Source organism: Mus caroli, unplaced genomic scaffold (assembly GCF_978045245.1).
Source record: "Mus caroli unplaced genomic scaffold, Mus_caroli_1 scaffold_2, whole genome shotgun sequence".
In the NCBI taxonomy this organism is placed as follows: domain Eukaryota; kingdom Metazoa; phylum Chordata; class Mammalia; order Rodentia; family Muridae; genus Mus; species Mus caroli.
In genome coordinates this window covers 156,885,647-156,899,070 of record NW_028227257.1, presented here as the reverse complement: position 1 = coordinate 156,899,070, position 13,424 = coordinate 156,885,647, and the positions used below count along the sequence as shown (strand labels likewise).

At 39.7% G+C, this 13,424-nt stretch overlaps 1 protein-coding gene across 1 annotated transcript; it reads left to right on the top strand.

Moving 5' to 3' along the window:
- The first annotated feature begins 540 nt into the window (after positions 1-540).
- LOC110290530 (interleukin-36 beta) lies at positions 541-7,427 on the top strand. Its single transcript, XM_021157086.2, has 4 exons — positions 541-619; positions 1,154-1,261; positions 6,314-6,453; positions 7,215-7,427. Exons 1-4 carry the CDS (start codon positions 592-594, stop codon positions 7,425-7,427), a joined length of 489 nt encoding a protein of 162 aa, XP_021012745.2. The 5' UTR covers positions 541-591.
- The last annotated feature ends 5,997 nt before the right edge of the window (positions 7,428-13,424 follow it).

The following is a 13,424-nucleotide window of genomic DNA, read 5'->3' as shown; positions in this document are numbered from 1 at the left end:
CTGGTGATTCAATGCAGAAGAAGTGCCTGTGATAATTGAACCTCCTCACCATTCACATGTGATGGTGACTGGCAATTCAAAGTCATCATAGCCTGGAGAGCAGTCAATAAAAGGATGGATGGGAGCTTCCACTTAGGGACTGCTGTCCTTGAAATATATTCTAAGTACACTTCAAATAGAAATTCGTATGCTAGAAAGACAGCTCATTGTTTAAGTGCACTTGATGCTCCTGTGAAAGGTCAGGTTTCCAACCCTAGCACCCACACTGGACAACTTACAACTGTCTGAATCTCTAGTTCCAGAGCATCACACTACCTCTTTTGACCTTCACAGGCACCAGGCACACACATGTTGCATGTCCATACAGGCAAGCAAAATACTCATGCACATAAATACAACAAACTAGTCATTAAAACATTTTAATGTGAATATGGGGTAAGGATTTAGAGAAACTCTCACTAAAGAATTTCATAAGATTCTAGGAGTATCTAAGAGAAAAATGTTTTTCTTTTCTTTTTCTTTCTCAGACAGGCAATTATGGCTTGCCCTCCACAATCTCCTGTACATGTTCTTCCTCCAAAGAGGAATCAAATGTGGAAGCCGAATCATGCGCATGGATGTAAGTGGAAATCACAAGTCAATTTGGACCATCCCCTTCGAATCTCACCAAGGACAATAAGGTTGAAGGGGCCTGGTTCACTTTCTTAGCCACAATCTATTTGCTCTGGCTAAAATACTCAGAGGCGTACATATTGAAATGTGAAGTCACTTACCTCGTTCTTTATTAGTTGTAATTAGAATTGTTTGTTCATTTTGACTAAGATGGTAAAGAAAAAAATTAAACAACATACTTATGCTTGGTTAATAGTTTTGATTATTATTGCCATGTAGAGAATTTATAAATAAGGAAAAGATAACTCCATAAGAACTGGCAAGTGTTGAACATGTCTTGCAACAAGGAATGCATTTAGTTCTTTTCTGTGTCTTGGTCCATAAATCAGGCTGCCCTATTTTCTTTCCTTTGTTTTTATGGCCATCTTCTCAAAGCAATACCTATCACAGAAATTCAGATTTTATTATTATTAGAATGGACCCTAAACCTTAGGGCTAATGTGTCTTGTTTTTGTTTTTGTTTTTTCTGTTTTTCCGGCAGCCGCACAATCTCCCAGAAACTACAGGGTTCATGACTCGCAACAGATGGTGTGGGTCCTGACTGGAAATTCTTTAACAGCTGTTCCTGCTAGCAGCAATGTCAAGCCTGGTAGGTAGCATGTGATCGTGCAGGTGAATAGCTGTCAGTTCCACTGGGAGTGGATATGAGCCTGCACAAACCTTGTGCTGCTCCTCCTCTGGTCACCAATCTTATGTTCAGAGGAAAGGCAAGAAGAAAATGGTGGTTCCCCTTCTATGTATACGAAAGCCTATCCATAGAAATGACAGTGCAGGGAGCCAGGAATTCCCCTCACAAAAGCATCTTCAAATAGGAAAGGTTTATGTTCCGACAATCACTGTTTCTTTTAGAATGGTGTTCCTCTAACTTCCAGTTAGTATCTACTCATGTTTATAGATTCAGACTCTCTCATCCTTCCACTGTCAAGCTTATACACTCTTTTCTCTTGGCATGTCTTCATTTAATGATTGTAAAACATACCTTTTTCCCACCAAAAGGCAATCTATCACAGCCATGTCTCATTTCTTTAAAACTTCCATATTTTATTTTATTCCACACTTTATGTTATCTACCCCATACTGACCTCTTAGATCTCATCCCGAGTCTTATTACTAAAATTACCTGATTCCCACATTCTATCCCTACTACCACTTGGTTTAGTCAGATTTTTGTAGTAGGATAGATTTTCCTCACCACCACCTGAATAATTTTAATACCTCATAATGGTTGATTTGGGTCCATCATTTGAGACTTTCCAGAGCTTTCTGCTGGCCCCATTACTTGTTTAGGTCCCTGTGAAGACAGGCATATGGTATGGTAGGAAAGAGCTACTCATCTCATGGTGGACAGTTCCAATCTTCTTGCTTTAAAGAAACATCAACAGTGACCAATTATGTCGTGTGTTGATTACCTCATTCATCTATGAACTCACTAATGGATTAGTGCATTGATGAGGTTAGAACTCTCATGATCTTATCACATCTCAATAGTGCCACTATGTGGGCTTCAAACCTTTAGTATTCAAGATTTTGAGGGATTATTCTATGTTCAATGCACAACAATATTCTGTTTGCTTGTGACAACCACAGACAAATTTCGATGGGAAGTGGTCCATACAATCTGCCTTCTTTGATTCTTGAACACATTTCTATCATAATAGCCCACTTCAAAGTGTTAATTTATACATATTCATATAGTATTCTGTTTGCACATATGCAATATAAAAGTTTCTATTTGGAAAAATATACTCCAAATTGTTAATACTGGCTACTCTTCCTCTTGGAAAGGGTGTAGAGTTATCTTCCTGCTGTGGTGTATATACCCATATATACTTTAAGTATATAATTAGCATGTGTTATTTCCATAGTTTTTATTAAACAATTTAAAATCATCTTTCAAATTTGTTACAGATTCTGTATAGTTATTTTCAAAAAAAGAAAGATAATAATAAATATCATATGAACTCCTTCCTAAATATAATTACTATTAATACTTCTTTTCTACAAATAGCATCATACACCTAGTACTAATACACACAGAATTACATGCTATAATACTTTCAAATAAACTGTTTTTAAACTACTTATTTAATTTCATGATAATCATACATGTTATTTTTCTCAAAAGATATCACTATATACATGAGTAAAAATCCATTTATGGTATTGTAAAAAGAAGTTTGACATCTAGATTTCAGTCCCATTTCTTTCAGTTCAGTTTCCAAGACCACCTTTAGCACCCAAACCTAAAGAACACACCTCTGTTCTCGAAAAACTTGGAAAATGAGGGATAACTTCATCTTGAACAGCCTTCACCTTCCCTTTCTGTAGGAACAATTATTCTTGTGTGTGTTACTGTCTTCTCTTTTGGACTTCTTTGATTCATATTCTCTTGGAGATATCTGAATGATTGGACTGCTCAAAGTTCTACCTGCAGCAATACAATCCAGATAGTGTAAGTTCTATCTGGAGGGATGGCAAGTTGTCTCTGGTCCAGTGTGTGACTTCTATGCTCATCACTCTGCCACTTATGTTCCCAACAGAGACGTCTGAATGTTTTACTCCTGTCCTTTCCAACATCATTAGTTTTGTGTGCCCTCAAAATAAGCCGTGGATCCATCTTCTGAAAGTTGCTGAGAAGATCCATTAATGTCACTTCCAATCACTTTGTGCATTCACATCACAAGCACAGGAGGCAGCCTTGATGATTTAGGGATGATGCAACCTACAGGTACAGACTGATAATTCTTGACAGACAAGTGAACCATATGCCTCACTTGTGAGACACAATCTCCCACAAACTGGGCCACCTTCATCACTCCCTCACTGCCCTCCTTCCCATTTCATTTGGGTAGTTCCATCTATTCCATACATAGCATAACCAAGAACAACCCTCTTAGAACATAAAACTGAATATGGTCATGTTTGCGTGCCTGTTCATGGGAGAGAACACAGGAAGAGATAAGGAGGCCCAAGTGTATCATTCTGCTTTCAGATCCTTGGACAAGGAAGCTCTTTTGTTTGCAAGGGACTTCCTTTTCTTTTCTTTTCTTTTTTAATTTTTTTATTGGGTATTTATTTCATTTATATTTCCAATGATATCCCAAAAGTCCCCCACACATTCCCTACACACACCCCCACCCACCCACTCCCACTTCTTGGCCTTGGCGTTCCCCTGTACTGAGGCATATAAAGTTTGCACGACCTATGGGCTTCTCTTTCTACTGATGACCGACTAGGTCATCTTCTGATTCATATGCAGCTAGAGACAGGAGCTCCGGGGGGGTAATGGTTAGTTCATATTGTTGTTCCACCTATAGGATTACAGATCCCCTCAGCTCCCTGGGTACTTTCTCTAGCCCCTCCACTGGGGCCCTGTGATCCATCCAATAGCTGACTTTGAACATCCACTTCTGTGTTTGCGAGGCCCCAGCATAGTCTCACAAGAGACAGCTATATCTGGGTCCTTTCAGCAAAATCTTGCTAGTGTAAGCAATGGTGTCAGTGTTTGGAAGCTGATTATGGGATGGATGCCTGGATATGGCAGTCTCTAGATGGTCCATCCTTTTGTCTCAGCTCCAAACTTTGTCTCTGTAACTCCTTCCATGGGTGTTTTGTTCCCAATTCTAAGAAGGGGCAAAGTGTCCACAATTTGGTCTTCGTTCTTCTTGAGTTTCATGCGTTTAGCAAATTGTATTTAATTTGGGTATTCTAAGTTTCTAGGCTAATATCCACTTATCAGTGAGTACATATTGTGCGAGTTCTTTTGTGATTGGGTAACCTCACTCAGGATGATGCCCTCCAGGTCCATCCATTTGGCTAGGAATTTCATAAATTCATTCTTTTTAATAGCTGAGTAGTACTCCATTGTGTAAATGTACCACATTTTCTGTATCCATTCCTCTGTTGAGGGTTCTTTCCAGGTTCTGGCTATTATAAATAAGGCTGCTATGAACATAGGAGAGCATGTGTCCTTCTTACCGGTTGGGACATCTTCTGGATATATGCCCAGGAGAGGTATTGCAGAATCCTCCAGTAGTACTATGTCCAATTTTCTGAGGAACCACCAGACTGATTTCCAGAGTGGTTGTACAAGCTTGCAATCCCACCAACAATGGAAGAGTGTTCCTCTTTCTCCACATCCCCGCCAGCATCTGCTGTCACATGAATTTTTCATCTTAGCTATTCTGACTGGTGTGAGATGGAATCTCAGGGTTGTTTTCATTTGCATTTCCCTGATGATTAAGGATGTTGAACATTTTGTCAGGTGCTTCTCTGCCAATCGGTATTCCTCAGGTGAGAATTCTTTGTTTAGCTCTGAAGCCTATTTTTTAATGGGGTTATTTGATTTTCTGGAGTCCACCTTCTTGAGTTCTTGATATATATTAGATATTAGTCCCATATCTGATTTAGGATAGGTAAAGATCCTTTCCCAATCTGTTGGTGGCCTTTTTGTCTTATTGATGGTTAAAACCAGAGACACTGAAACTTATAGAGAAGAAAGTAGGGAAAACCCTCGAAGATATGGGAACAGGGGAAAAATTCCTGAATAGAACAGCAATGGCTTGTGCTGTAAGAAAATTGTCAAATGGGACCTCATAAAATTGCAAAGCTTTTGCAAGGGACTTCCTTTTCATGTTGTGATCTCTCTCCAACCGCTCCACTATTCAGTTTCCATCTTTTCATATGAGTGTTCTCTTTCTTAGCCTTACTATCTGAACTTGAAATCCACTTCTACAGAGAAGTATTCTAAATCTGGCCTTACTCCTCTTTTTCCAGGCTTGGTCACTCCCCCCTCCGCCAAACATAGTTTTTGGTAATTTTTTTTCTTTTTACATCTCTTTCCATTTTCTCAATACCTTCTATACGAATTGATGATGGCTGACTTGCCGTAAGCCAAATCTCCAGTGGTCACATAGTGCTCTGTCTTACATGAGTGGTTATTAAGTAGGGATTGAATGGATTTCTTTTCCTGTCCTCTATTAAGAAATAGATACAGAACACCCAAACTCTTGTACATCCTATCCTAAATTATTAAATAGTTAAATTCAACCAAGAATTGGAGAAAACTCACACAATGAGAACTTAAATAACAGAGTGGTATATTTCTTCTATATATAAAACCAGTGGGCCAGCACAGGCTGGGTTCCAAGTGGTAGCATGATGCCACCAGAGTCCGAGGATTCTATCTTTCTGCCTCAAAACCTTAAATTTACCTAAGCTATCATTTAAGTATTTGATGTAGATAACAAGATGACACTAAATATGACAAACTAAGTATTTTTAGGTGAGTCTAGTCTTAAGGAACAACTTTAGAAACCCTACAGCATATTTTCATGTATATCTCATGGGCCACATAAGTGAATGACTATAGTATTATTTTTAGGAGCAAAGATAATAAAATATTTGATTTTGTTTTTGGGAAACAATATGAACCCATGTAACAACTGAGGTTCTGGTATCAAGTAAAAAAAAATCTCAGGAAATCAATGAAGAACCACAGTTACATGGCTAAGGTGGGAAACTGGGATGGAGAAAGATTCTCACCAGCCCTGATTTGGAAGTATAACAGGGTGAGCCGTGAAAGTTTGGTTTTGTCTGTGCTTGAGGTCTGATATCTTCCCAATTTTCTTTGTGTTTCTAGTTATTCTTAGCTTGATAGCATGTAGAGACACAGAATTCCAAGATGAAAAGAAAGGTAATCTAGTTTTCCTGGGAATCAAGAACAGAAATCTCTGCTTCTGCTGTGCTGAGATGGAGGGCAAACCAACTTTGCAGCTTAAGGTAAGTGGGTGCAGTCACTGATTGAAGCAAGTCAGGTAGCCTTTTGTCTTAGGTGATTTACCAGTTGTGGTATTATGGTATAGTATAACAGTGTAGTCATGAAAGCTTGTATCACTCACAGTAAGGCAGGAACTTCCTCCTGCCTAGTCCCCAAATAAGTAACAATGCTGCTGAATAGATAACAGATAAAGTTTTTTTTTTAAGCCCCAGGGCAAAGATCCTGTGAAATCAGAGCCTCAAAGCCATGGAAATGTTTCTTTAAAGTAAATGATTGGTGGCTGCTACATCCTTAGTCCTGGGTAACTTCCTCTCATACATCCTCAGAGATGCTAATACAACACAGCTAGGCAAAGGATTGCTAATCTGGATTTTTTTATACTACATGTTCATATTGGTGTGCTAAAAGAAAAGACTGATAATTAAAACCCAAAGCCCTTACTAATGGCGAAAATTATAATGCATAAATTCACTCAGAAGCTGGGATTCTAGGCTGGCTGGCATGAGCCTGTAGATGAATGCACACCAGGATGCATACACACACTTACCCCGTTCTGTTCTAGGGAACACAATGCTTGGATCTTGGGAGAAAGACAGGTTATTGGAAATTAGTTGATGTCTATTTTGATAGCTTTTTATTCTGTATCCCTAACTCCTATCCCTCCTATTGAATAGCAGTTACTCCACTGTTGTTCACCCACTGCTCAGTTACTGTAGCCCCTCTCACTGGTACTCCTCATTAACAAGCCTTTTTTTTCCCATAGGAAGTAGACATCATGAATTTGTACAAAGAGGGAAAAGCACAAAAAGCCTTTCTGTTCTACCATGGCATAGAGGGCTCCACTTCTGTCTTCCAGTCAGTCTTCTATCCTGGCTGGTTTATAGCCACCTCTTCCATAGAAAGACAGACAATATTCCTCACACATCAGAGGGGTAAATTTGTTAATACTAACTTCTACATAGAGTCTGAGAAGTAAATCCAAAATGGGTCATATGTGGCCAGCTCCAGGCCACAGAATCAAACTGTTGAAGAATCTTCTACTTGAAAACATAGCAATCCTCTTAGAAGACCGCCATGCCATGTCTTCGCCAGACATCCATGTCCAAAATGCTACTCATTTGAATATCATTCCAGCATGAAGCCCATGAATCATTTTTATCCTTTTCTGATCTTGTCCACCGTCCATCCAGCTACCACAGCCAGTCAAGTTACAGTGTTTTTACATGCAACTCACCCTCCATCTTCTCACAGCAGGCAATGGAGCAGAAATGTGGTTTCCCAATCATTAATGCAAGATTCTTCCTTCTTCACTTTATGTATGCATTATGTATATTGAAACAGATGATCAACAATTTATAGGTAAATCTCAAGAATGAGGCAACATAAAAGAACATTTTTTATGTCATGGTACTTGAAATGATTCAGAACATCTTCAGTTAATAATCTGACACACAGTATATACTTGCATTGTGGTGACTGTTAACCAAAGTGAATATAAAATGAACACAACTTTCAAAGAGTCATTCACATCAATTAAAATTTCAACCTAATTATGCTGTCTTTATTTTCCTTTATAAACTGATTGGAAATTGAAGGGTCAACTCAAATATTTTCTTGTGTAGTCTGTAATTTTAGGAATATTTATGGGGATAATTTTACGTAAGTTTTTTCTTTTGTGAGACTGTGGTGGTTTGAATAAGAATGTCCCTGTAGACTCACATTTGAATGGTTAGTTATCAGAGAATGGAATGTTTGAAAGGAGTCCAAGGCTTATTAGATGTGGCCTTGCTGGAGTAGGTGTGGTCTTAGAGGAAGTGTGTTACTAGGAGTGGGTTTTGAGGTTTTAAAAGTCCATGCCAGGCTCAGTCTTTCTCTCTGCCTATGGATCAGTACTTATAATGCTCAGCCACTTCTCCAGCATCATGTTTGCCTGTGCACCACCATCCTCCCTGCCATAAAGATTGTTAATGGATTTAACTTCTGAAACTCTAAGCAAGCCCCCAGTTAAATGATTCCTCTTGTGAGAATTGCTGTGGTCAAGGTGTCTCTTAACAGCAATAGAACAGTGACTGAGGCAGAGTTACTTTAGCTAACATCACATGGATTGCAATAGACTGTGAGATCCTGACTACAAACATAAGCATGATAACTTCTCCTCCTTCAGACCTCACATATGTATGCAAGGCAGCAATTAGGGCTTAATGATGCAAACTCACTGCAGAATTAAAAGGTCTTGGCCAGGTGAGATATGTTTCAGAACCTGCCCTGGGATTGTTTCCTGTAATGTCACCACCAATGATTCCATTTGGGATATTCTTTGAATCCTGTCTTACATCTCACTTACCTCTTACTCCTGTCATTTCCATGCAACAAGTTTAAGAAGTTATTATATGACAGCTTGCTGTCTGGCTTATTCAAACATTGGTTAACTCTTCCTGTTCCCTAGGACATCTGAGGAAGGATGGTTAAAGGCTCTGCTTGGTAGTCACACATGCAGAAATATGAAGAACCCTCAGTCAGTGTACATGTGAGGGGGTCAGGGATAGCTACTCTTCCCTATCCTTCACCAACACAATTCTGCACAGTGCTCCCTGTTGTTCCTCAGAAGTTCTCAACAGGGGTAAGACAGAGTCACACACCTAAGAACTCCTCCATGCACTTTTCATCCTTATTTCCAGTCTTTGGTTCCCCAGCTCCAACTCTTATTCCCTGGAGTCAGTTTTCATTGCCACACATGCATACCTGTATCTCAAGATTTCCCTTAGGAAAACAGATTCTAACAAAGCAAGCATCTCTCTTCTCTACTGTTCACTGTATTGCATTTCTTCCCTCTGTATCTCTGCCAATGCCTTCACACGAGATTCTTTTTTTTTTTTTGATTTTTAATATTTTTATTACATATTTTCCTCAATTACATTTCCAATGCTATCCCAAAAGTCCCCCATAGCGCCCCCCACTTTCCTACCCACCCATTCCCATTCTTTTGGCCCTGGCATTCCCCTATATTGGGGCATATAAAGTTTGCAAGTCCAATGGGCCTCTCTTTCCAGTGATGGCCGACTAGGCCATCTTTCGATACATATGCAGCTAGAGACAAGAGCTCCGGGGTTCTGGTTAGTACATCATGTTGTTCCAACAATAGGGTTGCAGATCCCTTTAGCTCCTTGGGTACTTTCTCTAGCTTCTCCATTGGGAGCCCTGTGATACATCCAATAGCTGACTGTGAACATCCACTCCTGTGTTTGCTAGGCCCCGGCATCGTCTCACAAGAGACAGCTATATTTGGGTCCTTTCAGCAAAATCTTGCTAGTGTATGCAATGGTGTCAGTGTTTAGAAGCTGATTATGGGATGGATCCCTGGATACGGCAGTCTCTAAATGGTCCATCCTTTCATCACAGCTACGAACTTTGTCTCTGTAACTCCTTCCCTGGGTGTTTTGTTCCCAATTCTAAGAAGGTGCACAGTGTCCACACTTTGGTCTTCATTCTTCTTGAGTTTCATGCGTTTAGCAAATTGTATCTTATATCTTGGGTATCCTAAGTTTTGGGCTAATATCCACTTATCAGTGAATACATATTGTGTGAGTTCTTTTGTGATTGTGTTATTTCACTCAGGATGATGCCCTCCAGGTCCATCCATTTGGCTAGGAATTTCATAAATTCATTCTTTTTAATAGCTGAGTAGTACTCCATTGTGTAAATGTACCATAATTTCTGTATCCATTCCTCTGTTGAGGGACATCTGGGTTCTTTCCAGCTTCTGCTATTATAAATAGGGCTGCTATGAACATAGTGGAGCATGTGTCCTTTTTACCGGTTGGGACATCTTCTGGATATATGCCCAGGAGAGGTATTGCTGGATCCTCCGGTAGTACTATGTCCAATTTTCTGAGGAACCGCCAGACTGATTTCCAGAGTGGTTGTACAAGCTTGCAATCCCACCAACAATGGAGGAGTGTTCCTCTTTCTCCACATCCTCGCCAGCATCTGCTGTCACCTGAATTTTTGATCTTAGCCATTTTGACTGGTGTGAGGTGGAATCTCAGGGTTATTTTGATTTGCATTTCCCTGATGATTAAGGATGTTGAACATTTTTTCAGGTGTTTCTCTGCCATTCGGTATTCCTCAGGTGAGAATTCTTTGTTCAGTTCTGAGCCCCATTTTTTAATGGGGTTATTTGACTTTCTGGAGTCCACCTTCTTGAGTTCTTTATATATATTGGATATTAGTCCCTTATCTGATTTAGGATAGGTGAAGATCCTTTCCCAATCTGTTGGTGGTTTTTTTGTCTTATTGATGGTGTCTTTAGCCTTGCAGAAGCTTTGTAGTTTCATGAGGTCCCACTTGTCAATTCTCGATCTTACAGCACAAGCCATTACTGTTCTATTCAGGAATTTTTCCCCTGTGCCCATATCTTCAAGGCTTTTCCCCACTTTCTCCTCTATAAGTTTCAGTGTCTCTGGTTTTATGTGAAGTTCCTTGATCCACTTAGACTTGATCTTAGTACAAGGAGATAGGAATGGATCGATTCCCATTCTTCTACATGTTAACAACCAGTTGTGCCAGCACCATTTGTTGAAAATGCTGTCTTTCTTCCACTGGATGATTTTAGCTCCCTTGTCGAAGATCAAGTGACCATAGGTGTGTGGGTTCATTTCTGGGTCTTCAATTCTATTCCATTGGTCTATTTGTCTGTCACTATACCAGTACCATGCAGTTTTTATCACAATTGCTCTGTAGTAGAGCTTTAGGTCCGGCATGGTGATTCCACCAGAGGTTCTTTTATCCTTGAGAAGAGTTTTTGCTATCCTAGGTTTTTTGTTATTCCAGATGAATTTGCAGATTGCACTTTCTAATTCGTTGAAGAATTGATTTGGAATTTTGATGGGGATTGCATTGAATCTGTAGATTGCTTTTGGCAAGATAGCCATTTTTACAATGTTGATCCTGCCAATCCATGAGCATGGGAGATCTTTCCATCTTCTGAGATCTTCTATAATTTCTTTCTTCAGAGACTTGAAGTTTTTATTATACAGATCTTTCACTTCCTTAGTTAGAGTCACGCCAAGATATTTTATATTATTTGTGACTATTGAGAAGGGTGTTGTTTCCCTAATTTCTTTCTCAGCCTGTTTATTCTTTGTGTAGAGAAAGGCCATTGATTTGTTTGAGTTAATTTTATATCCAGCTACTTCACCGAAGCTGTTTATCAGGGTTAGGAGTTCTCTGGTGGAATTTTTAGGGTCACTTATATATACTATCATATCATCTGCAAAAAGTGATATTTTGACTTCATCTTTTCCAATTTGTATCCCTTTGATCTCCTTTTGTTGTCGAATTGCTCTGGCTAGGACTTCAAGTACAATGTTGAATAGGTATGGAGAAAGTGGACAGCCTTGTCTAGTCCCTGATTTTAGAGGGATTGCTTCAAGCTTCTCACCATTTACTTTGATGTTGGCTACTGGTTTGCTGTAGATTGCTTTTATCATGTTTAGGTATGGGCCTTGAATTCCTGTTCTTTCCAAGACTTTTATCATGAATGGGTGTTGGATCTTGTCAAATGCTCTTTCCGCATCTAACGAGATGACCATGTGGTTTTTGTCTTTGAGTTTGTTTATATACTGGATTACGTTGATGGATTTCCGTATATTGAACCATCCCTGCATCCCTGGGATGAAACCTACTTGGTCAGGATGGATGATTGTTTTGATGTTCACATGAGATTCTTACATGCACTTCACTGCATAGCCCTCCTCCTCCTTTTTCTGAGACAGATTTTCTTTTTTTTAAATTTTTAATATTTTTATTGCATATTTTCCTCAATTACATTTCCAATGCTATCCCAAAAGTCCCCCATAGCGCCCCCCACTTTCCTACCCACCCATTCCCATTCTTTTGGCCCTGGCATTCCCCTATATTGGGGCATATAAAGTTTGCAAGTCCAATGGGCCTCTCTTTCCAGTGATGGCCGACTAGGCCATCTTTCGATACATATGCAGCTAGAGACAAGAGCTCCGGGGTTCTGGTTAGTACATCATGTTGTTCCAACAATAGGGTTGCAGATCCCTTTAGCTCCTTGGGTAATTTCTCTAGTTTCTCCATTGGGAGCCCTGTGATACATCCAATAGCTGACTGTGAGCATCCACTCCTGTGTTTGCTAGGCCCCGGCATCGTCTCACAAGAGACAGCTATATTTGGGTCCTTTCAGCAAAATCTTGCTAGTGTATGCAATGGTGTCAGCTTTTAGAAGCTGATTATGGGATGGATCCCTGAATACGGCAGTCTCTAGATGGTCCATCCTTTCATCACAGCTCTAAACTTTGTCTCTGTAACTCCTTCCATGGGTGTTTTGTTCCCAATTCTAAGAACGCGCATATTGTTCACACTTTGGTCTTCATTCTTCTTGAGTTTCATGCGTTTAGCAAATTGTATCTTATATCTTGGGTATCCTAAGTTTTGGGCTAATATCCACTTATCAGTGAATACATATTGTGTGAGTTCCTTTGTGATTGTGTTACCTCACTCAAGATGATGCCCTCCAGGTCCATCCATTTGGCTAGGAATTTCATAAATTCATTCTTTTTAATAGCTGAGTAGTACTCCATTGTGTAAATGTACCATAATTACTGTATCCAATCCTCTGTTGAGGGGCATCTGGGTTCTTTCCAGCTTCTGCTATTATAAATAAGGCTGCTATGAACATAGTGGAGCATGTGTCCTTCTTACTGGTTGGGACATCTTCTGGATATATGCCCAGGAGAGGTATTGCTGGATCCTCCGGTAGTACTATGTCCAATTTTCTGATTTCCAGAGTGGTTGTACAAGCTTGCAATCCCACCAACAATGGAGGAGTGTTCTTCTTTCTCCACATCCTTGCCAGGATCTGCTGTCACCTGAATTTTTGATCTTAGCCATTTTGACTGGTGTGAGGTGGAATCTCAGGGTTATTTTGATTTGCATTTCCCTGATGATT